The sequence below is a fragment of the Sinohyriopsis cumingii genome, chromosome 12 (assembly GCF_028554795.1).
Source record: "Sinohyriopsis cumingii isolate HCF-2022 chromosome 12, ASM2855479v2, whole genome shotgun sequence".
NCBI classification, from domain to species: domain Eukaryota; kingdom Metazoa; phylum Mollusca; class Bivalvia; order Unionida; family Unionidae; genus Sinohyriopsis; species Sinohyriopsis cumingii.
In genome coordinates this window covers 86,435,082-86,458,651 of record NC_142972.1, presented here as the reverse complement: position 1 = coordinate 86,458,651, position 23,570 = coordinate 86,435,082, and the positions used below count along the sequence as shown (strand labels likewise).

The 23,570-nt window shown below is 39.5% G+C and overlaps 3 protein-coding genes across 3 annotated transcripts; all 3 read right to left on the bottom strand.

Moving 5' to 3' along the window:
- Positions 1-1,739: 1,739 nt before the first annotated feature.
- Positions 1,740-2,582, bottom strand: LOC149786902 (general transcription factor II-I repeat domain-containing protein 2A-like). The gene has a single exon (XM_089975995.1). It carries the CDS (start codon positions 2,580-2,582, stop codon positions 1,740-1,742), a length of 843 nt encoding a protein of 280 aa, XP_089832121.1.
- A 30-nt stretch (positions 2,583-2,612) lies between these two features.
- LOC149786901 (general transcription factor II-I repeat domain-containing protein 2A-like) lies at positions 2,613-2,939 on the bottom strand. The gene has a single exon (XM_089975994.1). It carries the CDS (start codon positions 2,937-2,939, stop codon positions 2,613-2,615), a length of 327 nt encoding a protein of 108 aa, XP_089832120.1.
- An 8-nt stretch (positions 2,940-2,947) lies between these two features.
- LOC149786900 (general transcription factor II-I repeat domain-containing protein 2-like) lies at positions 2,948-3,544 on the bottom strand. Its single transcript, XM_089975993.1, has one exon. The coding sequence runs from the start codon at positions 3,542-3,544 to the stop codon at positions 2,948-2,950; it is 597 nt and encodes a 198-aa protein (XP_089832119.1).
- Between the last annotated feature and the right edge of the window lie 20,026 nt (positions 3,545-23,570).

The window sequence follows — 23,570 nt, the reverse complement described above, 5'->3', positions numbered from 1 at the left end:
TCTTTTCCAAGACTTTCGTATTTAATAGACATTGCCTCTCATGGTGTTGTCACCATGGGCGCCCTTGATACATGTTTAAAACTTAATAGCCGACCCCCACCCCCACCACCACCAAACTAATTCTGCGTGTGTCCATGATTTTTACAGTCGTTTCTAAAATGCATATAACAGAAAAATATGGACTTCTCAAGAAACTACAACCAGGTGACATTGTAATGGTTCATAGAGGCTTCAACATAGCAGATATATGTGATCTTTTATCAAGCTGAATTAGCCAATCATAACCTCACACGAGGAAAATCGCAATTAAACCCGCTGGGCGTTTAGAAAGCAACAAAACGTGCATCTCATCAATTTCATATGGAACTTGGTATTGATTGGATTTTGCGAAAATTCAGAGGTTTTGAGGGCATCGTACCCATTGAGCTTATTAAGTTTGCACATGGCTAGTCCTTTAGCTATTGGCAAGATTGTTAAGGTGCTAGCTGTTAAACAAATTCGTGCCCTGCACTTGTTCTGTTTGAGTGGAAAATATTAAATGTCATAAATTATACAGGTTTAATGTGCATATCGTTATAAGTATTTTGTAAACTGCAACGTATTCGATCTTTTTCTTTTTGATTTATGTTAAAGGACAGTTACTGGAGGGACAATCCATCAATAATAACTCAAAACGTATTGTACGTGATGTAGAAGGCGAAGAATCCTCGTGGATAAGACTGGCACTTTTATTAGGTTAATAAATATGATAGAAGTATATAAATGCCATAGTTTGATAAAAATATTCATGACAACTAAATATCTTGCAAGAACAATAATCTATTCTAATCCAGTATTTGTTCTGCATGCTGATCAGATATGCATACTTTCGTTACTTAGTTGTGTTATGAACTATTCATCATGAATGTACATCAGTCCATTGTATCTTACTTGCATATTCTTGCGCCGTTTTCCAAAGAAACAAACTGTTGCGGCAATGCGAGTACAATAAACGCTGCAGCATGAGAATTATGTCTTTTGGTAAGTGACGTATACCATCTTGACATTTCAGTCAGACGAGCTTCTTTGAAACGTTTCTCTTGCGTTGTCTTTATTGCCGTTTGCTTTTCTTTACTTTTCAGTAGTCTTGAAATCTCTCAGAGAAGGTTTAGTTGTCTTGACGAAAGCTTTCTGGCGAAAAAGGTCAAGACATTGCAATAATTGACAGTACATTTACGATTTTCGTTTTCTGACTCATCTGTTCGATCAAAGATTATACTTTTTATTGTACCTTTAACATCACGTTGAGATTATTATTAAGGGTATTCGTTTTTTCCTACCACCCACTGGTTGTATGGAAATAAAGTTTAGTCTCGTCCTTCCAAAAGATTGAAATGTGCCAATTGTGATGTCTTCCAGACCAATATGTCCTTTATATATTGTTTCCCTAATCTAATCACTCCTACTAAAAGCTATCCACCAATTGATCCCACTTTTACCAATGGTCCTATCAGCATAGGCAAAATATACCTCCTCCTTGAACGAACAGCAGATTCGAATGCAATAGAACAGGGGTCTCCAAACTTTTCAGCCCGAGGGCCGCATTAACTATCAAACAGCAGTTCGGGGGCCGACTACACACTCGAGGTCCAAATAAAAAAGAATCAAAACATGGATGTTGTTTTTAATTATTTATTTAATATTATTTTATTCAGTTATTATTTAATAACACATTGATACACTACACATGAACACCTGTATTAGTGGGAATGGTGAAATTGTTTCCTGGATGCCAAAATAGCAGACATTTCTGGCTTTAGATTTGATGTCCCTAACATCAACAGTGACCTGAGATTATCATCGGACAAGTTTGTTCTCAAATTGTTCTTCACGTATTTCATTCTTGAAAATGTTTGTTCACACAGGTATGTTGTTCCAAAGATTGAAAGGTACCTTGATGCAAAAGTTTTGACATTAGGAAAGTCTTCCTTGGGCAAAAACTGGTAAAAGCCCACCAGTCCTTCTTTGAACTTGTCCCTAAGGAGGTCATTTGCTTGCAACTCAATGACCTCCAGCTGCAGTTCATTTGGGCAACTGGCCACATCTGCTTCAAATGGGTTTTGAAACAGTCTCACTTCTTCTGCCTTTGAATCCAAGTCAGAAAACCGCTGCTGAAACTTCAGCTGGAGGTCTTTGATGATCTCGCATGCAAATGACGTGGGGAACTCAGCTGTTGCTTCAGCCATGAAGACCTTGCACTGCTGAAAGTGCGTCAAGTTGTTGGCCTGTACTTGTTCCAAAAACAAGACAAGTTTGGATCTGAAGGCCTTTAGGTGGGTGTATAGATCAGAAACTAGATTTTCCTCTCCTTGTAGTTTTAGGTTCAGAAAATTTAAATGACTAGTTATGTCTGCAGCAAAGGCCAATTTCCATACCCACTCTTCATCAGACAGTAATGGCTGTGGCTTGCCTTTACTTTCCAGGAAGTCACCTATTTCCTTTCTTAACTTAAATACTCTGCTCAGAACTTTCTCACAACTTAGCCATCTTACTGCTGTGTAATATGGTAAATCTTGCGATTCTGTGTCTGTATCTTTCAACATGTCTCTGAACTGTCTGTGGTTGAGCCCATGTTACCTTATTAAATTCACCATCTTCACCACAGGATTCAGTACACTGCTAATGTCCACATATTTAGCACACAAAGCTTGCTGGTGAATAATACAGTGCAGGAACATTGGTTGTAGAATGTTTTTCTCATTACACATCTGCTTCACTTGTCCAACCAAGCCTTTCTTTATGTCACTCATGTTCCTTCGTCCATCAACAGTCAGGCAACTGAGGTTAGTCCAGTCCAAGTTATAATCAGCAAATGTTTTTTTCAACTCATTGAATATATCCTCTCCTGTAACAGTGCTATACATGCTATGTAGGGAAGCCAGCTCTTGTGTTATGTTCATGTCTTCATCTACACCTCTAATGAACACAAGCAGTTGAGAGGTGGAACAGCTGTCCAGCGATTCATCCATTGCAATTGAAAAATGGCGAAACTTGCTTCATTTTTCGCTATTTGAGTCACAATGTTTTCACCCATGTCTGCAACACGGCGGGCAATGGCATTTGCACCCAAAGCTACACTTTCAAATTGTTTTGACTTTTCTGGGCAAAGTTCCTCAGCCACCTCCAACAAACATTCCTTCACTACTTCACCATCTGTAAACGGTTTGCCACTTTTAGCCAGGACGTAGGCAACTTTATAACTGGCCTTAGTTAAGGATTCATTTTCATTTGAGGATTTACTGAACAATGTCCTCTGAGATGTGAGTTGATTTTGTAATTTAGAAAATTTTTCGGCACGGACTTTACCCTCCAACTGTGCATATTTCTCCTGATGTTTGCTTTGATGATGACGGCGCAGGTTGTATTCTTTCATCACAGCCACGGTTTCGTTGCAAATCACACACAATGCTTTCTCGTCGGATTTGATGAAGAAGTATTTCAGACTCCATTCTTCTTGAAATTGCCGACACTCATCGTCTGTTTTTCTTTTCCTCTTCTCGGCCATCGCTGGGCACTAAAATAAAGTGAATTCAACATGAATAAATAGTGAAACTGAAAGTATCTTGCACACAATATCGCTCAAAAAACCTGATTATGCGAACTAATTTCGTCGCAATTATAGCTGCAAATGACCCGAAACAATTTTTAAAAATTCTTATGATTTCTTAAGTTAAACTTACCTGAATATAGTGTGCAAATATATCCACTTATGGTAGAGAGATTGTTGCTTTTAATGTTTCCTCTTCAGAATATTCGCAATCAGACGCTAACTGACACCAACACCTCCTCATCGCAGCAGTCAACCGCAACTGGCAAACTGTGATCAAAATAATCAAGTCTTGAACAAGCAGCAAACCATTTAAAAACTCCGCCACTAGATGGCGTTATATCATCTCATTGACTGTGAACGGAAGTAGAAAAACTAAGCAGCGAATAAGGTTTTGCAATGTAGTGATCGGTTGGAAAACATAACGCACTACTGCGCGCCTCTATTTTAATTCGGTAAAAACATAACGTCCACGTAAGCGGCGGCTGATCTTGGCAGGATACACGTAAATTTCCGTAATTTTTTTTCCGTAGACAAAAAGGTCTCCACGGGCCGGATGTGAGGGCCTCGCGGGCCGCATCCGGCCCGCGGGCCGTAGTTTGGAAACCGCTGCAATAGAAGAATACGTCATTTGTCGCCGAAGAAGTAGAAGTTCCTTTAGAAATAAGTTTTCCATTTATCAACAAATGTAGAAATACTGGTCCTAAAAAGACTTTGGTAGGCGTCATGATGAAAGAAGAAGAAGAATAGGAAGCGGTAAAAGTAACCGCCACCAAGCTACGAGGTTTTATTGAGTACGTCTCGTTCTTGCAGTAGTACCCCTCTTTCTTGCAGGAGAAGGTTGTTTTTGATGACTGTTCTTGGGGTCTATCCTTTTCTTCTTAGAGTGTAATCTTGTTGCACAAACCACTCTTCTCTTCGTATTGATCTGCTGTCTTTAAGGGATTTGAGTTTCTTGATTCGGTATTAGGATCCCATTTTAAAGGTGAACGAATAATGACACATCCTAAAGATATACTTCCACCATGGTTCAAACCGTTTTGGGTTGTTTTGCTTTTGAGTATTGATTCTTGAATTAGCCAATCTTAGCAAAGCTGCTTTATGGTTTTCAAGAAATGCAGTATTTTATGCAGTATGTGAATAATGCCTTGTAGTAGTTGACATCTACCTTCTTGACACTTCAATGAAGCTAGCTTCTTCCATTTTTTCGCAGCTGACGACATGCGGTGCATGAATCAATTTGGCAGGAGGATGAGATTGAAAGGGTGTCATTTTGAATACATTTACAATGAAACGAACGAATGTTGTTATTAGATGTATTAGAAAGGCGAAAACTAGGAAGGTGACGTGGAAATTACAGGACCTCCTTCTTGATACCAATTGTGAAACAAATTTGTTCAAAATCTCTAATAATCAGAATTCCATCTTTTAAATCAATGAGTGAATATGCATGTGGCAACTAAGTGTCATCGTCATATTGAAATAAGGTTCACACAAATGTTTTGCCAACACATGCATTTGATGTTTGTCTCTTGCATTTGTATGCAGTACATCACATAATGTACATTGTGACAGATGATGCGATGTGCTTTCGTTTGTTGAAATGGATTTTGAGTAATTTAAATAATAATACTGTCCTTATGTCTTTTCCGAGTTAACCAAAGTTTACTTTCTTCTTTGTTTTCTATAAAGATTTCGTCGAAGACGAAATGTATTTGACTTCGAGATGAATGTCTACTACAAAAGAAATGGATTCTCCTTGAACTTCTAGGAACAAGATGTAAACCGATTGCGATTTTTGTAACGCCAGAAAATACGCTATGGTGAGCGATCAAACAATATACCGGCGAACTGTTACATTGTGTGACCCATTCTCAAGATAGCCGGACAAGACGCTGGTAAAACTAGATTCATCGACCATCGTTTCCAGCTTTGCTGTTCAACCCAGACGTCCTGGTCTTTGTGTAGACATTTTGGGCCTTCGGGAAATGAAGGGATGTGTAGAAAGACATTGTTGCCGAAAGAAGGTTTTTGGTCTATTACCCAACGGTAAGAAGAAGCTTTTAGAGAAACACTGTGAAGTGATGAATGTGTGTATGGGTATAGTGTGTCTATAAACATATCTACCCTGTCAGCTTGTATATGATAGTGTTTGTATGTACATGTATATAAGTATAGCGTGTGTATAAACACACTTACCCTTTTCGTTGGATAATGTTTGTGTTCTGGATAGTATATCAACAATTAAGTGCTGGATAGTAGGGTACGTGCTGGATAGTATATACAAAATATATATGGCCTGGATAGTAGTGGATGTGCTGGATAGTATATAAAAAACTAGGTACTGGGTAGTGGGGTATTTGTTGGATACTATATAAAAACCAAGGTGCTTAGCAGTATCTCAAAATTTTAACATTACCATCCCTGTTGTGCTACTTACATTTTTCAACATGAAAATAGACTTTAATTCAAACATTCATTGGGCACAAATGGAATGGTAATGTTAAAATATAACATGATTTCCTGTTTGACTCATATTGTAAACCTATGGCGTAATGGTAATGCCCCTTGTGCACCCAATCGCTAAATATTATTAGCCATCCATCTTAACAATTATCATCCAAATCAACCAATAAAATATTTTTCTAGAGTTCAAAGCAGTAAGTTACACAACAACGATGATAAGATCTTACAGTCCTTATATACTACCAATATGGATTGAGCGAAGCATCGGATGCCCTTTAGTAACATCGGATGCCCTTTAGTAACATAGGATGCCCTTTAGTAACATATGATGCCCATTAGTAACATAGGATACCATTTAGTAACATAGGATGCCCTTTAGTAACATAGGATGCCCTTTAGTAACATCGTATGCCCTTAAGTAACATAGGATGCCCTTTAGTAATATAGGATACCATTTAGTAACATAGGATGCCCATTAGGATGTTCTTTAGTAACATAGGATGCCCTTTAGTAACATAGGATGAACTTCCACTAAAACCAATACATATTGTAGCATTTTATAAACAGACGTATGCAAATATTACAATTTGCTATGGTCAACTGGTATTTTGTTATGCTATTGGGAAACTTAATACTGCAGCCAATGCTATGCACAGTCGGTAGTGAAGTTCGAGTCATGGTCTTGTATGAGGTAGTAATTATAATTCTAAAGCAGAATATTCAAGTTACAATAAGATCATTTATATGTTCAGTTATCAATCTGACCAGAGATTTTATATAAATATACAATTTGTAGATTATCGATACTAGTTGATATCCTAAGGTCTTACCATGTTTCTCTCCTCTGAACGAATAACCGATAACACTCACTTCTTCACTTAATTAACACTTGCATTATTAAGTTTTTGCATGTACGGTTATCACATTTAGACCTTAAGTGTCTATATTTCATTAATGAAAAATACATTGTTTATTTTCCTGGAGTTTACGAAATATATTTATATATAGGAGCAATGCATGTTCTATCTCATACTGCACCTGCAGTAAGTGTTAGTATGCATAACTCATAGATTAATGATATAACCATTGCTATCTGTTTTACTCAGGATGTGTGCAGAAGAAAAAAAAACTTCACTCCTAGAGCATAACATAATCAACAACCTTTGTCATAATAGGCATGCTAACTTTTTAATGATGCATGTCGTAAATCATTTCATGCTAACTTTGTAATGATGCATGTCGTAAATCATTTCATGCTAACTTTGTAATGATGCATGTCGTAAATCATTTCATGCTAACTTTGTAATGATGCATGTCGTAAATCATTTCAGCGCCCTTGTAATGTATTGCTTCTATTCTGCTTTAGAGCTAATTGCATAATCGGGGAAAAATCTTCTTTTATACTGATCTTCTTTAGCTGTCAACACCAACTTTATTGTGTAGGTTTGTCTTCTAATGTATTGGGATTTAACGTGCTTTGTAAGGGACACAGTCTGAAACCAGCTGTCCATCATCCGCCAGTGGGTGACATAATTCCCGACTTTTACAACATTCCATAAGGAAATTCCCTTTTACACTGTGCAAGCTCTTGGTATACGAGTTAATCGTACAGATACTTCCTTGTCGAATATTATTCTGTCTTTGCTTTCCGATCGATCATGCAGCAAGCTTTTTTATTTTATTTTAGGCTTTTAACCAATAAATGTGATGGTTATCTAGCCTACTTGTCAAGGTACTGATTACCGTACATTCGCTTTTGACAATGTTGTAAGAGGAGCATACAATCATACAAATAATATTATACACGCACTACACTAAATACACACAAAACATTATCGGATCCATGTACAACTAGGTTCAAAGACTGTGGTTTACGAGTGTATAACCCTACCTCCAAATACGTTACTGTATACAGGATACGTTTCTTCTCGTACACAGTGATATTGTTGAAGTATCTTCACCTTAGAAACTTAGAATTAACATCGCACGATGTGAAATCACATTGAATCGAGTCGCAACCCTTATGTTAAGAACATTTTATACGGGTATCAGGTTTCGTTACCATAGATCCCCGTGTGAAGGTTTAATCCATCTATTATCATTATTTATTGATGATTTTACATGGAAATTCACTTTTTTTATGCACTACCTATTCTGTAATTATGGCTATGGTGGAATTGTTATTTACTAGAAGGACGCGTAATATGAAGTACATCGGACTTTATTAGGAATTCAGTGTAAATGTGATTTATCACAACGGTAGTCCTTTTTCATATTGTCATTTTTATCGGGTCAAGTATTCCTGTCTCATACAATGGGTCAGATGTTGTTATGATAATGGCAAATCTGCATACATGTCTCTTTGGAGGATATCGCCAATCTTTTTCTATACAAGGTTTTCTGCATGAAAATAAACACGATCAGTGCACTTTAATATGTCTGCATTCCCATTCGTTAGATTTTCTTGGGATTATAATTAAATGTACAATGAAAACTGCTGTGCGAATAAAAATATAATCATTTCTTCTGACATAATCAGTATTTGTAATATTTAATATTACAATTTGAAATAGAATTTCAAGGCGATATAGACGCTAACTTGAGAAGATACATAATTTCCGTAGCCACACTGCAACAAATGAGCCCAGTATGAATATTTTTGTATTTCTTATACTTTTTCTTGTGCGATTGATGTAACCAAAAAAAATATGCTGAACCATGTTTGGCATTCAATGTCATTTTCAATATTCATCCCTTAGTGATGGGAGCGACGGGTGGCCGAGCTTGCCTCTACAAATCACTTACACATCTCACCTCTGACCATGTGAGTTGGAGACTAGGCTTAACTATCATAGACATTTGAGATACCTTGCCAGTAGCTTCCCACGGGTCTGTGGTTTCTCCCGAAGTGTTCCTGGGTTCTTCCTGTACCAAGCATACTGGCCATTATATATAGCCTATCATGCGCTTAAAATTTGCGTCAAACCACACAAAGTCAATCCCGGTTTTTGTTTGCTTGCTCCGCTTGTTTGTTTTTGTTTGTTTGTTAGCTTGTTTGTTGACATTTCACCAGTTGCGATAAATAGGCTGTTCCGTTTAGAACAAGCAAATAAAACCTTTGTCGTACAGCGCCTTTAACATAATTTACGACAATATTTGGGATACCTTTATTGACTTACCCAATCTGACCGTGAACTGTTTCGTTCACTAGCGGCATGTGTCTCGAAGATTTAATAACACGTTAGCAGCTTTTATTAGAGACGAATGTATGAATGAAATGCCTCAATCGTGTTAGCTGTCTGGCTTTCACCTGAACTAATCAGGAATATCTTAGTTACCTTGGGTTAATGACCTATATTTCTATCAGGGGACGCCCAACACCGCATACCTGTGTCCCACTGAAGAGCGAACAACGTACTAAAAATCAGCACTTAGCGACCAAAGGAAAAGGTAAAGTTACGAGGGGGCGTTCTCATCTGCAACCCGCAGTGATAAACATTTTATGTTGACACTTTCTAAGAATTGAATAATATTTTAAACAAATGTTCCTAGTAATAAACAGATGTACCAAACTAGCTTTGCATATTATAGTCGTTTATATAACAATCTGTTTCATTAAATTGTTTGAGTGTTTGCAGTACAAATGATAATATGGATGCGTCTAAGATAGTTTATTTTATTTATTAGACATTTTTGGACCTTACTTTTTCATTATATCTATCCAAATAAGTAGAAGAAAGTTGTGGATGCCTTTCTTTTATGTTGAATATTGATTGAGGAGGGTGCATTTTGTGAGGAACACAGTAGTGGTTAAAACTGCCACTGTATTCTGAATCATTTAATAATGAAAATACATAGACGATATTTTATTTTCGTACGTTAATTACTGATATATTTCATCGTGTGATACCAGAACTGACGAAGCCACGAGCTAAAATATATCGCTTTGGGATTATTTACTCTTCTTATTTCGTTCGACAGTACACCTCGGGTAGTCTAGTCAGCATATGTCTTCTTACTGCATTAGCATGGAAAAAAGAACAACGGGGAGCTTTTTGGGTTTGAAATCTTACGAAAAGAAACCCCATACTGGACTACCTATTTCTGAGGAAAATAACTTATTACTGATATATCACCAAATAAATATCACCAAATAAAAGTCTCATTTCTGATTCTGTTTTAAAAATTAATTTACCTCCAGAGATTTAAACAATCCCTTTATGAAATCATTTTCTACAACTTTATTCAAAACTCAAGTAGTCTTAGAAAAGAAATGAATACCTCTACAAACATATAAAGGTTTGCACAGTCCGAAAAAGGAAAGAACCCCTCAAAAAACATACAAAGATTTATCTTTCACTGAGATGCGTTCCATTTCTTCACCCAGTTGTGATCCACTAATCGAAACAATTTTATCCCTTGTTGAAAAAATTACGATCAGAGGTTAAACAAATTCCGAACGAATGCGCAAGAAAATCGAAGTTCTATACAAGTTTTCTCATCATATCATTCATGTAAATATTGTGCGTTCCAAAAAATCAAATAAAATCTATTTCTTGATGAACCAAAATAAATTGTTCAATATATTTTCCAAAACTAGTAAATTTCGGGGAAGCCCCTCTCCCTACATCATTTAATAATGTCAGCTTTTATTTCCTTGTTTTATCTTGTCATATATCCAGAAAAAAATACAACTTTATGAGAGAGAAAAAGAAGAATAAAAGGACTGATACACCTGCTTCATTACTTGAAAGGGCTCTTAATTGTCATTTAACTCTTGAGGCCAAATTATTTCCTGTTTGAAGTAATATAAATCCCTTATAATTTGTAAATTTAAGATCCATTCTCAAGTTCTAGAACGTTTGCATTTGTTTTGTTATTCAAGTGAAAAGTTAGTAGAACCGATCAGTTTAGTTCCTCGTGGTTTAAAAAAGCTAGAGTAGCGAGTGTGGTATTTACTGTCAAAATAACCTTTACTTAAACATTTGCACAGACTCTTTGAAAACGTCATATGCATTCAAGGCTAGAGTAGCGAGTGTGGTATTTACTGTCAAAATAACCTTTACTTAAACATTTGCACAGACTCTTTGAAAACGTCATATGCATTCAGGCCTTGCATTATTGGAAACTGTCAGTCGGTTGTTGGTTTTTAATGTAATTACGCCTTCCTTTGGTATTCTCGGCGATTTAGAGTGTACGGTTTCACCTAAAAATGATACTGAACATTGACGTGAGAGCCAATGAATATATTATGTTTCATTTTCTGTTTTTAAGCATTGTTGTTTGAGCAACCTTTATTATGAGAAATGGATTGATTTTGGAGTTGGTTGTAAATACTTACATCCCGTAAATAATTAAATAATTTTTTCTGTACACTCTTTCGCTTTATGTGCAAAAATTTAAATCATGACATCGGCAAGAAAAATGGCAACAAATATGGAATGTGTGGTGCTATTTTATGGTATTATTTGAGAATAACATAATATAACTTATGCACACACATACAGTGTGTTACAAAATAGTAGATTATGACATCTTACAGCGGGCATTGCATTTCGTTATACATATATTTTAACCTATAATATTACGCTATAGAAGCTACAACTACACCCAACTATGCGGAATATTAAATTATCATTCAATAACAGTCAGGAAACCTTTCATTTTTTCTTTTCAATTCATTAAAGAATGTTTAGCTGTCTTTGCCCTTTTCGATTTCCTGTAGCAACGTTTCTGACAGGAGGTTTGTTGCATAATTCAAACGTATGTGAGTCTGGATCATGGGTGAACTCGCAAATACTAGCACCATTGTAACCAGTATAGTAAATCCAGTACAATTCCCATTTCTTGTTCTGAAATCCCTTGGAAAATGGGAATATACCGATTGTTTTAAAACAAACAAAAAAATACGCACTTCCTCAAGAATTTGACTTTTTTTTGCTAATGTAGAATGTTAACCACTTTTATTATATACTTAATTGTAAAATATAGACAATGCTCGAGGAAATGATTTTCTTATTTTTTCATTTCTATATTTTCACGTGAAGAATATATCTTTTTATTTTCACAACTGAAACTGTAAGATTTGGTATCATGCCGCACGACCCGTGATTGCTTTCCTTAATATGCGAGAACAACGCGCTGAATGGAATAATACCTTCTCACTGACCAACTTAAAATAAGTTATAAATAAATGCAGGATGTCATTTTCTTTTAACCAATGAGAGGACAGTATTCCATTCAGCGAGATCTCTCTTGCCTATTAAGCGGGCGCGACCACGACCATGTCGAGCAGTAGCGTGGGAAAATGGTCTGTCATTCCTTAAATGTATGATAATAAGCCAAACTTTGGATATGCATACAAAGTTGAATGTCGGAGATAAACATAGGTACAAAATTTATTTCGCTACGTGAAATCTAGCTTCAAATAACAGCGTTTATTCTTAAATGGGTCGCGCGAGAAAAGAGAGAAGTGTCCTCCCTTGTAGTTATTATATAGTACATGTATGACAGGTTATTTGTAAGCAACTATACGAGCCCCTGTGGTTGGAGCTGCACGACGGTATATAATGTTCACAAAAAAAGCACTTAACCTACTGCCAATTTCCTATGATAGTGTCCAATTTAACTTTAACGATTATTTTCATTGCATGTAAGGTGACGAACGTAAAAGCAATTGTGGCGTAGCTATTTTGAGATTCCGTGAATGACAATTATTCCTTTCCAGAATTGCTACGGACATATGTGAATTTGGATGATTATAAGAAATAATATCTGCCATCTCTCATTGGAATCACGTTGATTCGTATAGTACTTCCCCTCACAAATAATGGGTTTTGTGGCAAGGTTGTGAAGATTTTTTGATTTTGAATTAGTACAACTCGATTGCCTCAGTTTGTTCAAGTAATGAAAGAAAAGGACATTATGCTAAAAGCTATGATACAACATAATACAAGAAAGAACGATATATCTCTGTCTAGATTATTCCTAACTCTTTCCTTTATAACAATACATTTTCCTCTATATAGTAGACTTCTCCACAAAATCGAATAAGATGGACTGCATCAAATATGAAAAAATTTAAAAGATACGGAACAAAATTATATTTTCAAAACTATAAGAAATAATATGAAGCTTTGTTTTTGTCATAAGTTTGATGAACATTCAACTTTTGATACAAAAGTCCATTCCGTCGGATGTGACTAATCAATGAAACGCTACCGAGTAGTGAATAGGGGCACCCTAGCGACAATGGGAATTAGCATTAAAAACACCCCTGGGTCAATCTAGCGACAATGGAAATTTAACATGGAGAAAAATCGTGGGTCAATCTAGCGACAATGGAAATTTAACATGGAGAAAAATCGTGGGTCAATCTACCGACAAGGGGAATTTAACATGGCAATAAATCGTGGGTCACTCTACGGACAAGGGGAATTTAACATGGGATTTTTTTAAAAATTTTTTTAAAAAAGGGTAGGCAATTGAAAGGCTATCTCTTTTCGAGAAATATGGCTGGCCCTGAAAAGGGCCTTTGGGTTTTCTTCTTCTTCTTCTTCTGCTTCTAATTTCTTCTTTTCCTCCACCAACTTCTTATTTTATCTCCAACACTCTTTCTCTTCTTTTTTTTCTCCTTCTCTTCTTTCTTCTCTTCTTCCTCTTCTTCTTTCTTCCTCTTCTCATTTTCCTCTTCTTTTTCAATTTTTTCGTTCCATGTTCTTATTCTTATCTTTTCCTCTTCATCCTCCTTCTCCTCCTTGATCTCTTTCATTACACCACTAATCTTGTCCTTTGCTTTCCTTAAATTGTTAATTTCCATCTTTACACGATGGGGACTATAGGAATAATGGTCTTCAACCAGTCTTAATAGCATCTGTTCCATTATTCCTAAGTTGTCTAAAACGTCTTGCAAGGTTTGTAATTTGTCCATTTGGTTTGACGCCATCTTCTTTGTATTCTTTGCAGAATGGTTTGAACGACGAATACTGTGGGTTCTTATACGAAAAGCGCGAACGTGAAGGAAAACATCCCCTAAAACATAAAATGGATCTTACCTAGATGATGACCGAACATCGCGCGTACGTGAAGGAAAACATCCCACTTTTCTCATTTCATATAATATAACCCTAACTATACTCTCCACATTTGCTAAGAAACCCATAATCTACTATTCACACCAATATACCTGAGCTCTTACAAACACACAAACACATACACTTCCACTATTAATAAAGAGTTAGTGTTTATTTTCACACTACTCTACCTACATACATTGGCAAATTAATAGTTATTTCTTTTCTAGAGTATTGGGTAGCCCTGAAAAGGGCTGTTTTGTTTGGAACCTCATGGGCACCTGGTTAATGGTGGCACCTTCCAGGCCTGGCGCCACATACACATCTTATCCCCCAGTTACTTTTTACCTTTTGAGGGGAGAGAGCAGAGGCAGGATATGTTGCTTCAGAATCCCAATTTTCACTCTCTGGGATTTTGAAATTTCTTCTCTCCTTTTCCTCCTCCTCTTCTTTGTTTCTTCTTTCCTCTTTATATCTTCTTTCTTCTTCTTCTTTGTTTCTTCTTTCCTCCTCTCTTATCCTTCCCTCCTCGACAATGGCTTCCGCGGCCAGTTCATTTAATATGCGCCTGGCATATTCCAGATGCACATGAAGCTCCAACAGTTTCTCAAGTCTCGTGTTCATTTTTGGCGTTGATCAATCAACAAGGGTAGCTCGACTGCCGAACGAGTTTCAATTTATAGTGAAAGCGCGTACGTGAAGGAAAACATCCCCCTAAAAACATAAAATTCATCTTACCTAGATCATGACCAAAAACAACAACAACGCGCGGACCTAAAAGAAACACTCGCTCACTTTTTTATGCTACCCATCACTTCAATAGACTATCCACATACTCAAAGCAATCCAATCTAACCCCAAATATACACCTCAAGCAGCCCAAGAAAACAAACTAACATCATTTTAATCTACTATCCACACCAACCTACTTTATCACTTACAATCACAATCACACAAACTCATACGCTCACATTTTTAAAAGCTAGAGTTAGTGTTTATTTTCACACTACTCTACCTACATACATTGGCAAATCGATCGTTATTTCTTTTCTAGAGTATTGGCTAGCCCTGAAAAGGGCTGTTTTTTGTTTTGCTATGGCATTCTTTTTTAGTTTCTAAGAATGCGATGTCCTCTGAGGATAGACTTTCTGGCAATAGGTCTGCTTCTTCGGAAAGAGAAGAAGAATTCTTTGGTGTCGATACGACAATCGACAAAGCCTCTGTCAGCTTCAGGTTGCTGCTGTTGCTGTTGTTGCTGTTGCTGCTGTCTCTGAAGTCTGTACTTCTCTGTCCATTCTTCTTTCTCCTTGTTCATTTCTTCTCTGAAGAGCTCTTCTATCAGGTCTTCAGTGATTTTTAACATTCTCACATTCTCTATTTCTTCTGGCTTCGGTATCAAACTGTGTCTGACCCTATGCAGATTCACGTAGGCTTCGTTGAGCTTAGCTAGTTTGGAGCACATCTTCTTAGGAGGATGAGTCGACAATGGATGGCTAGACTGGGAACAACCCGGTTCTTAAAGTGAAAGCGCGGACGTGAAGGAAAACATCCCCCACACGGTTTTCGAGCCGCAACGTTCATGAGAGGGATAGTAAGAAATGAAAGAGCATCAATCCAATATTCTTATAGCTAAACAAACCACAAAGGCATTTTTTTCAAACCACAACATTTTTTATTCAAAAATCACTTAACACTAAACAACAACATTTCTAACATTTTTAACAATAATCCAACACTATAACATCAAACAATTTTTTTCAAATCAGAAACATTTTTTTCTTCAAATACTAACTACTTTGAACAAGGCTGACAACGTTGTGAATGAAATTGTGATTTCCACTGTTGGAAATCATTAGGCCATTGATGGACACTACGTTTCCTAGCTTGAGACAAAAGATAAGCATAATGGTCACAAAACCATCGATCTACTTTCACATCATTTCTAGCAGAAGAACGAGGATCGAAATGAGTCACTAAATGTTCTAAGGAATAGCCCAGGCTGCGATGATGCAGAAAATACACACAGTACTGTCCACACACCAAGGAATCTGTGCCTTGTAATTTCACGTTATTGAATCGGGTGGTTTGAGCATTTCTTCTCATAAAGTCGATGATATCGTCTTCCAAAGGGGGCAATCCGTACGAATCGAAATATTCCACACATCCTTCTTGAGGAAAGTAGACGGCTACCCAGTGGGTTCCTGGGAGATGACTTTCGTCCGTGTTGATCACGTAAGCTTGATGGTCTTTAGGTTTGCGATGAGGGAGTTCATCTTTAGCACAGACGACAGGATTCCAAGAAGCCGTATACGAACTATGGTTCAAAAGGTAATAAAGTTCCCAGGTATCCATTGATTTGTGTTTTTTTCTTCTTCACAGGTAATAATAAGTCGTCAATTCGATCCTGACTTTTTGCTTGAAAATGTCTGACGAATAAACGGTTATTCGTTCTGTTTCCTCACTCTGATTCAGGAGAGCTTCGATACGATGGATCTCTTGAGTGGTTAATGGTGGACAAGAATGTTCACGCAAGTCTTTATACCACTGGTGCAACACGTCTTTGTTTGAGATGAGACTCCAAGCTTCGTCCAGATACTCGTCCAATTTTTCTTCTTGACTCAACATCAGGCATTTATCGTGTTGAATTTGACTGGGATGATCGTTTTGACATCCATAACAATTTTTCTTGATCAATTCCGTCATTTTGTCGACCAAGTGTTTGGCAAAACAGGAGACTAAATGGGCTTCTTGTTCTGGCCATCTCGACTTCATCATGACAATTTCTTCGTCTTTGTCTTGGGATTCTCCTTCCACGGTCTCCTCACATTTCATGTCCAAAGTTTCTTCACTAGGTAAAGAGGGATAACAGTCTTCCATGGCTTCTAGTAATCTAGAATGACTTCTCTCAAACTGTTGATTTCTATCGTATTGTCAAATTCTGCATACAGGATCACGTTCAACGTTGGATCAGCAGGGTCTCGATTTGCAAACTGAATTTCCACACGAATCTGGCCAGATTTTATAGGGTGGAAATGTCCCTCGTCGCTGCCTTGGTCTGGAGTGAAATCAAAGGCCCACAAAGCATAGCCTCCTGCATAATCTTCGTACGTAATACCGTGACTGGTATTGGTTCCTAACTGTCCGGTGGCTTCGTACAGGGACAAGTACGATCTCAAGTAATTGTTCTGGGCAAAGTTAGGCTCAAAGGGTCGTGTACACAAGGTCTTGCCGTCACGACTGACTTCGATTTTGGACACGCTAGAGTGTCTAAACTCAAAAGGATTTTCGTTATGAAGTCCATTGAAAGCTGAATTCCTGACGATACCAACGATCAAACGCTTGGGTAACTGTCCTTGGAACAGATGATCTTCGATCATGGATCGCTGTCCAACAGGAATGGTGAACGTTTTCACTTCCACTCTTCGTATGGGATACTTGGCAGTCGTTCTGCTCAACGTCTGACTGATGTCGTTTCCCACTTTAGGTAACACTTCCACACGGCGTACGTAAAGTCTGGCTTCTTGGATAACAGTTTTGTATTCGTTGGCATGGGCCATCAAATGGAAAGCGGCAGTGCTACGATTCAGTCTCAGGCGAATATCAACTCCGTTCAGTAAATACTTTTCTTGTAACCACATGTCCAAATGCAAACGATCCATCAGTTCTAAACTACGTCCTTGCAAAATTTTAGTTCTACGTGTGTTAAACCCCACATTGTGAGGATTGTCATCTTCTGTCAGGGCTGTGTCGCTAAACGTGCCTGCACCTGCCGTGTCAGGTTTCCATACCACGCAAGCATCCAGATGAGTATTCTTGGCTTCTTTTCCGTACGTCAAGAGATTTTCCAAGTAGGCACGATATGGGTAAGTATCCATGCTGCTGCTGACCAGTTTGTTATTCAAGTACAAGTCCACTTCGCTGAACAAGGAATGCATGAAATTGTTGACGGGCGCTACCCTATCATTGGCTCCAGGATTGGTGTTGTCAGTTTTGATCACTTTGACTTTCAAATACAGGTAACTGCTATTCAGATCGATGTAATCTTCGGGTTGTCCTTTGATTTCGAACTCGATGGGAGCGGAATCCGTCAAAGAGGAGACGGGATGAAATTCCACCCACTGGGATTCTTGCATCGTCATCATGGTGGGGGGCATGGCAAACATATCCAGTTCCGTCTTGGAACAAGCACATGACTCTCGGTGCATCATTTTTTTCTGTGTCTCAATAATCGAAAACGTCTAAGTCTCGAACGGTTCTTCTTTTCTTGGCTTTTCTAGCTTGAAGTCTGGTGAAAGGGTGTTTTCTTCGTCGTCTCTTTCTGCCTTGTCCTTGCTGAATGCCTGACTCGGTAGCGTGCAGGGCATTTATAGGTGTGTCTCGTCGGCCTAAAATGTCTTTGCCCGTTTGCAGCAGGACATTTTTGCCTGCCCTCATGAAGGCTTCTTTAGGGTTTTGTTTGTCGATGATGACATTTTGGAGAAATTCTTTGCCTTGCGTCAGTGCCGCATCTTTCAAGGCGTGCAATCCGCGTGTCACCATCGGTTTCAACACCGGAGCCACCGAACGAAAGGCCGATTTTAACATGTCTCCTAAACCGTGTCCTCGCTGTCGTGCAACCCCTTGGTACACTGGATACATGACTTGCTTACGAATCGTGAGAGAACCGTTTTCGAAAATGGAGTTTCACCGTGACTTTTCCTTTGGTGAATGGAATATTTTGTCCCAAATCTCCTTTTATAGTAATGTTGACCGTGTCCAAATACGACTTGCTGACCGGCAAATAATGAGGATGGACAAATTCGCGGTGAACGTGGTAAGTGTTTCCACCTTCCTCGTCAGCGTTTGCGGCAGAATCCACTTTGAAAGGAATGACACGCAGTAACGGCACGGAGGTGTGTCCCACCACGTTGTATTCCACCACATCGGAGTACACGAACATCAAATTCAGTCCTTGGTTCAGTTCTACTGGGGTACGAAATAACTTGCTAAAAGACTCGTTGTCGTAAACGATGGGTAATTCGTTGTTCTTGAGTATGCTCATTCTCAGGTTCATGTCTCCACCCAACATGTCAAACAATTCAGGACAAAATAAAATGGACATGATTTTACTCCGCTCAAATCTCATCGAGAAGCGACGAGCTACTTTGTGGTACTCCATGGTGACACTTATTTTGGCATGCTCCAAAGCTTTCCCAAACACGCCATTAAACTTGGCAGCTATGACGTTGACCAAATGTTGACCACTGAAATAATAACCTGGGGGAATTAAAAAGTGGTAGGTCCATTTTTGAGTTTTCTCATTATAGATTTTATTGTCATACGTGACTTTCTTATTCAACTCCTGTTGCAATGACTCGTCATGAACTTCCACATTAAAAAAATTTTGATTGGGAATGACATTGAGGACTTGGGTCGGGTGAATGATTTCCACTAAAGCCACTTCCCAATGGGCTTCGTGATCTAAGGGGATGGCCTGAGGTAATTTGGCCGTGTAACAGCACAACGTGTTGTGGGGAAACACCTCCATGGAACTGTCACTGGGTAAGGTTAAGTAAAATTGGTTTTGGTGACTCATAATTCCAGAGTTCTGTGGCTGTCCGAGGGAATATTAGTGGATGTCAGAGGTGTGTCTCCGCCCAAAATGGGGTTCTGGTTGTGGTTGTTGGAGTGGTGACTGGCACTGGCACTGGACACAACGTTCCCGTTCGAGGAGAATTTCAGGGAGGGATTGGGAAGCAGGTAACCGATGCAACTGCTCAATAAAATGGTCCACAATTGTTTGTCTCCTTGTTGCAAACTCAAATTGGCGATGGCTGCCCCGATGACACAATACACCACGAAGATTTGGCAGAAAAAGACGATTTGCGTTTTAGGCACACGTTCTCCACACCACACCCACAAGGGTTGTTTTTGTAAATCTTGCACAGAAGAACTAGGGGAAGAAGGACTGGTCGACGTAGCTGCGTCTGCTGCTGTGTGAAAGGGCATGATGGTCACTTCTTCTTTTTATAGTCGATGACTTGCGAAGCGTCGATCCAAGAATCGAAACTGGGTGGATATCCTTTCCAACGTACTTTGACTTCTTTGACACGTCGTTTGCCCACTTTACGGGTTCTGCGTTCGAGAATGCTTTCGATGTCGTACACGTCGTCTTCTTTTTTGGTGACACGTTGTAACTCGGGCAAATAAAACGTTCCTTTGAGTACTTCTCCGTTCATGTCTTCCAATTTATAGACGGTAGGATGACGGCCATGTACTCGTCCAGTGACGCGAAACAGTTCGGTCGTCCAGTTAGGTAAGTAACCTTTGTCGAAAGTGCGTTTGGTTTTGCCAATGCGCACCCAATCTCCCACGGTCAACTCTCCACTTTTCTTGGGGACAGCCCTCGTCGGGGACGTACCGAACAGGCGCTCGAACACCAGCACTTCGTTGTCGGGAGTCACGTCTTGCGGGGCACGTCCGATGCTTCGATGGTAAGATTGGTTGTACGCTTGCACCAGGTGTGGTAAGATGTCGATGTACTTCAGAGTGTGGTGATGCGTAAAATATTTCCACATGCGTTCTTTCAAAGTGCGTTGAAAACGTTCCACGATGCTGGCTTTGGTTTCGGGATTCTCGGTGGTAAAAAAATGAATGTCACGTTTCTTTAATTCTTTTTGGAAAGCTTGGTTCAGAAATTCGGTGCCTTTGTCCGTTTGCCATCGAAGAGGGTGACGACCGCTTTGTTTCAGCACTCGTTGCAGGGCTCGCACTAACTCACTGCTGGATTTGGAAGTCAAGGGTACGACCCAGGCAAATTTGGAAAAGACGTCGATGACACAAAACAAATATTTGTAACCACGATTGTAGCTGGCCAAGTGAGAGACATCGGCTAAATCGGCTTGCCATTGATGATCGATGCCTTCCACTCGGGTGCGACTTCTGGCAAACTTGCGTCGAATGGGTTTGTGTAAAGTGTAGGTAGCTTGTTCTTGTAACCATCGTTGTACTTGAGGTAAACGGAGACTTTTCAGCCGCGTTTTGGCAGCACGATACAATTTTTGAACTCCTGCGTAACCTGCAGGATGCGAGGGATCGTAGTAAATGCTGGCTAAGACTTTTTCCATTTTTTATTTTGTGTGTTAATAAGTCACCCACTCTTCGGTGATGCTACTTTGGGTGGGACGAAAGGGTGGTTTGGAAACGGATTTACGTGTCCGATGGGCTACGGGAGTAGAAGTCGAAGGTGGAGGTGGAGGTGGCAATGGAATGACTTTGGTTTTCTTTTCTTTTTTCACTTCTGGTTTCCCTTCTTTCTTTTTCACTTCTGTCGAAGAAGGCGTGGACATCATCTTTTTAACCCAAGCTTTCATTTCTTCTCGTTGGGGTGTGGGGGACGGGGTCAACAAGGATCCTGCAATCTTACTCGAAATGGGAGCTGCTGACGGTGTTTGAAACACTTCGCGCATCTCTTCTTCCTCAGGTCTTTGTGGGGTAGCATCTCTGGTAACCCTTGGGGATGGTAGTGGTGGTGGTGGTGGTGGTAATGATGGTGCTGGACTTTTCATCAAGGTCTTAAAATCTTTTAGAGTGGGTAAAGCTGTTTCGTCTAAAGCTTTCTGGTGAAAGAGTTGCAGTCGTTGCAAGAGTTGACCATACTTTTGCGATTTTTCTGTTTCGGACAAATCTTGGCGATCCATCAAGGATTGCAATTCGTGTTGTAACTGGGACATCTCGCTCAAATTGGGATTGGGAGGTAAATGCGGGGTGCGTTGTTCTTGCCACCGATGGTATTCCATCCATCGTTTGTAAGGCACTAAAGCTAGTTTTCGTCCTTCCATGGGGTTGTCAGGGATGAATTCTGAGATCTTGGGACTTCCGAAGGCCTTTTTATCTTGCTCCCATCAGTCCTCCCAACATGGTTCCCAAGACTCCTTTTAGTATGGGGCCTAACAAGAGAGGTAAAATGCCTCCACGTTGGACCAACATCTTCTTTTTTTGACGAATGGGAATTTTCTTTTGAACCATTTTTCGAAGAACGTGACGATGTTTGCCTAAGCATTGTTTCTGGTGTTTGGACAAAGGGATCGTGCCTTTCAAAACGTTCAAACAACATTCGCACACGGTATCGATGACCTCTTTGGAAGCCGTTTGAATGAGTTTTTTTCGTAGGGGTGGAGAAGCTTTGGACAGGACAGATAACAGGTCCCCATGTTTAGCTAAACGTGGTGGCAGTCCTTTCCTTTTTTTTCCTTGGGGTTTTCTGGAGGGTGACATTTTTGCTTGTGGGTTCCGGGACATTCACCGAACAGACACTAACGTCGATGACTTAACGCACACCCTTTTATCTTTTTTTCTGGGACTATCGCTTTGTCATAAAGGTGACAATGTTTTTCCGAAAATCGCCAAGGAATCCTCCCCTTTGTTGACGCCTCTTTTTCTTGGAACAACTGTGTCTTTTTTTAGGGTAACGTCGATGCTTGGCTAAGCGCTTTGTCGGATGACGCGTCTGCCTTTGTCTCTTTCTTTTGTGGCTTCTTGGAGGTGACATCTTTTACAAGTTCACTGATACCCCCGACTTGGTCACAGGTCTTTTTATACTGGAACTCGTCGCCACTGATTGTCTTTACGTTTTATCAGTTTGAGGACAGGCATGACACGTCGTGCAGGGGTACGTAACGGACTAAATCGAGCCAGTTCTTGCTTGGACAAATCCAGTAAACTTTGTAACATGCCTGATCTTTCATGGACTTTGATTTTGGGAGAAGGTACTTTGTGAGCAGCAGCCACTGCCGCTAAATTGGAGGGTCCTGCCACTGGGGAAGTTCTTTTGGGGGTCATCAACGGAGAAGTTCTTGGTGTAATCAACGTCTCCAAGTACTCTTCAGTTCCTGGTGACATCAACGGAGAAGTGGACAAACGTGAGGCTGCCGGAGACGCTGTGGCAGGTCGTGGCTTGCGAGTGTAAGGTTGCGTCCTGGCCGAAGTGCCTCTCTTGCGACTAGTTTTCTTCTTCTGTGGACTTTTCTTTTTCTGGGGACTTTTTCTCTGTTTCTTTTTCTGGGGGCTTCTTTTCTTTTTCCGGGGTGATGGTGGTGGTGTCTGGTAAGAGGAGGGTCCTGCCACTGGAGAAGTTATTCTTCTTGGGGACTTGGTCTTTTTCTTTTTCTTCTTGGGGCTTCGTTGGACTTTTGTCTTGGGGATAACTTTGGGGGCATTAGGATCCCATCTTAAGAGTGAGCGAATGATGACCCCTCCTAGAGTACCGCTCCCTCCAGGTTTCAAAATGATTTGTTTTTTGGTTTGAGTGTCGATGCGGGGATCGGCCAGTTGGACCAAAGCGACTTTGTTTCGATCGAAAAAGCGTTTGGTTTGATGAGGAATCTGAATGATTCCTTGGAGTAATTGACGTGCCGTCACCGTGAACCATCGTAAGACTTCTTTGAGACTAGCTTCTAAGACACGGG

Excerpts from the sequence above, each read along its gene's own strand:
- LOC149786902 (XM_089975995.1), bottom strand. The coding sequence starts at position 2,582 with ATGTTGAAAGATACAGACACAGAATCGCAAGATTTACCATATTACACA.
- LOC149786901 (XM_089975994.1), bottom strand. The coding sequence starts at position 2,939 with ATGAACATAACACAAGAGCTGGCTTCCCTACATAGCATGTATAGCACT.
- LOC149786900 (XM_089975993.1), bottom strand. The coding sequence starts at position 3,544 with ATGGCCGAGAAGAGGAAAAGAAAAACAGACGATGAGTGTCGGCAATTT.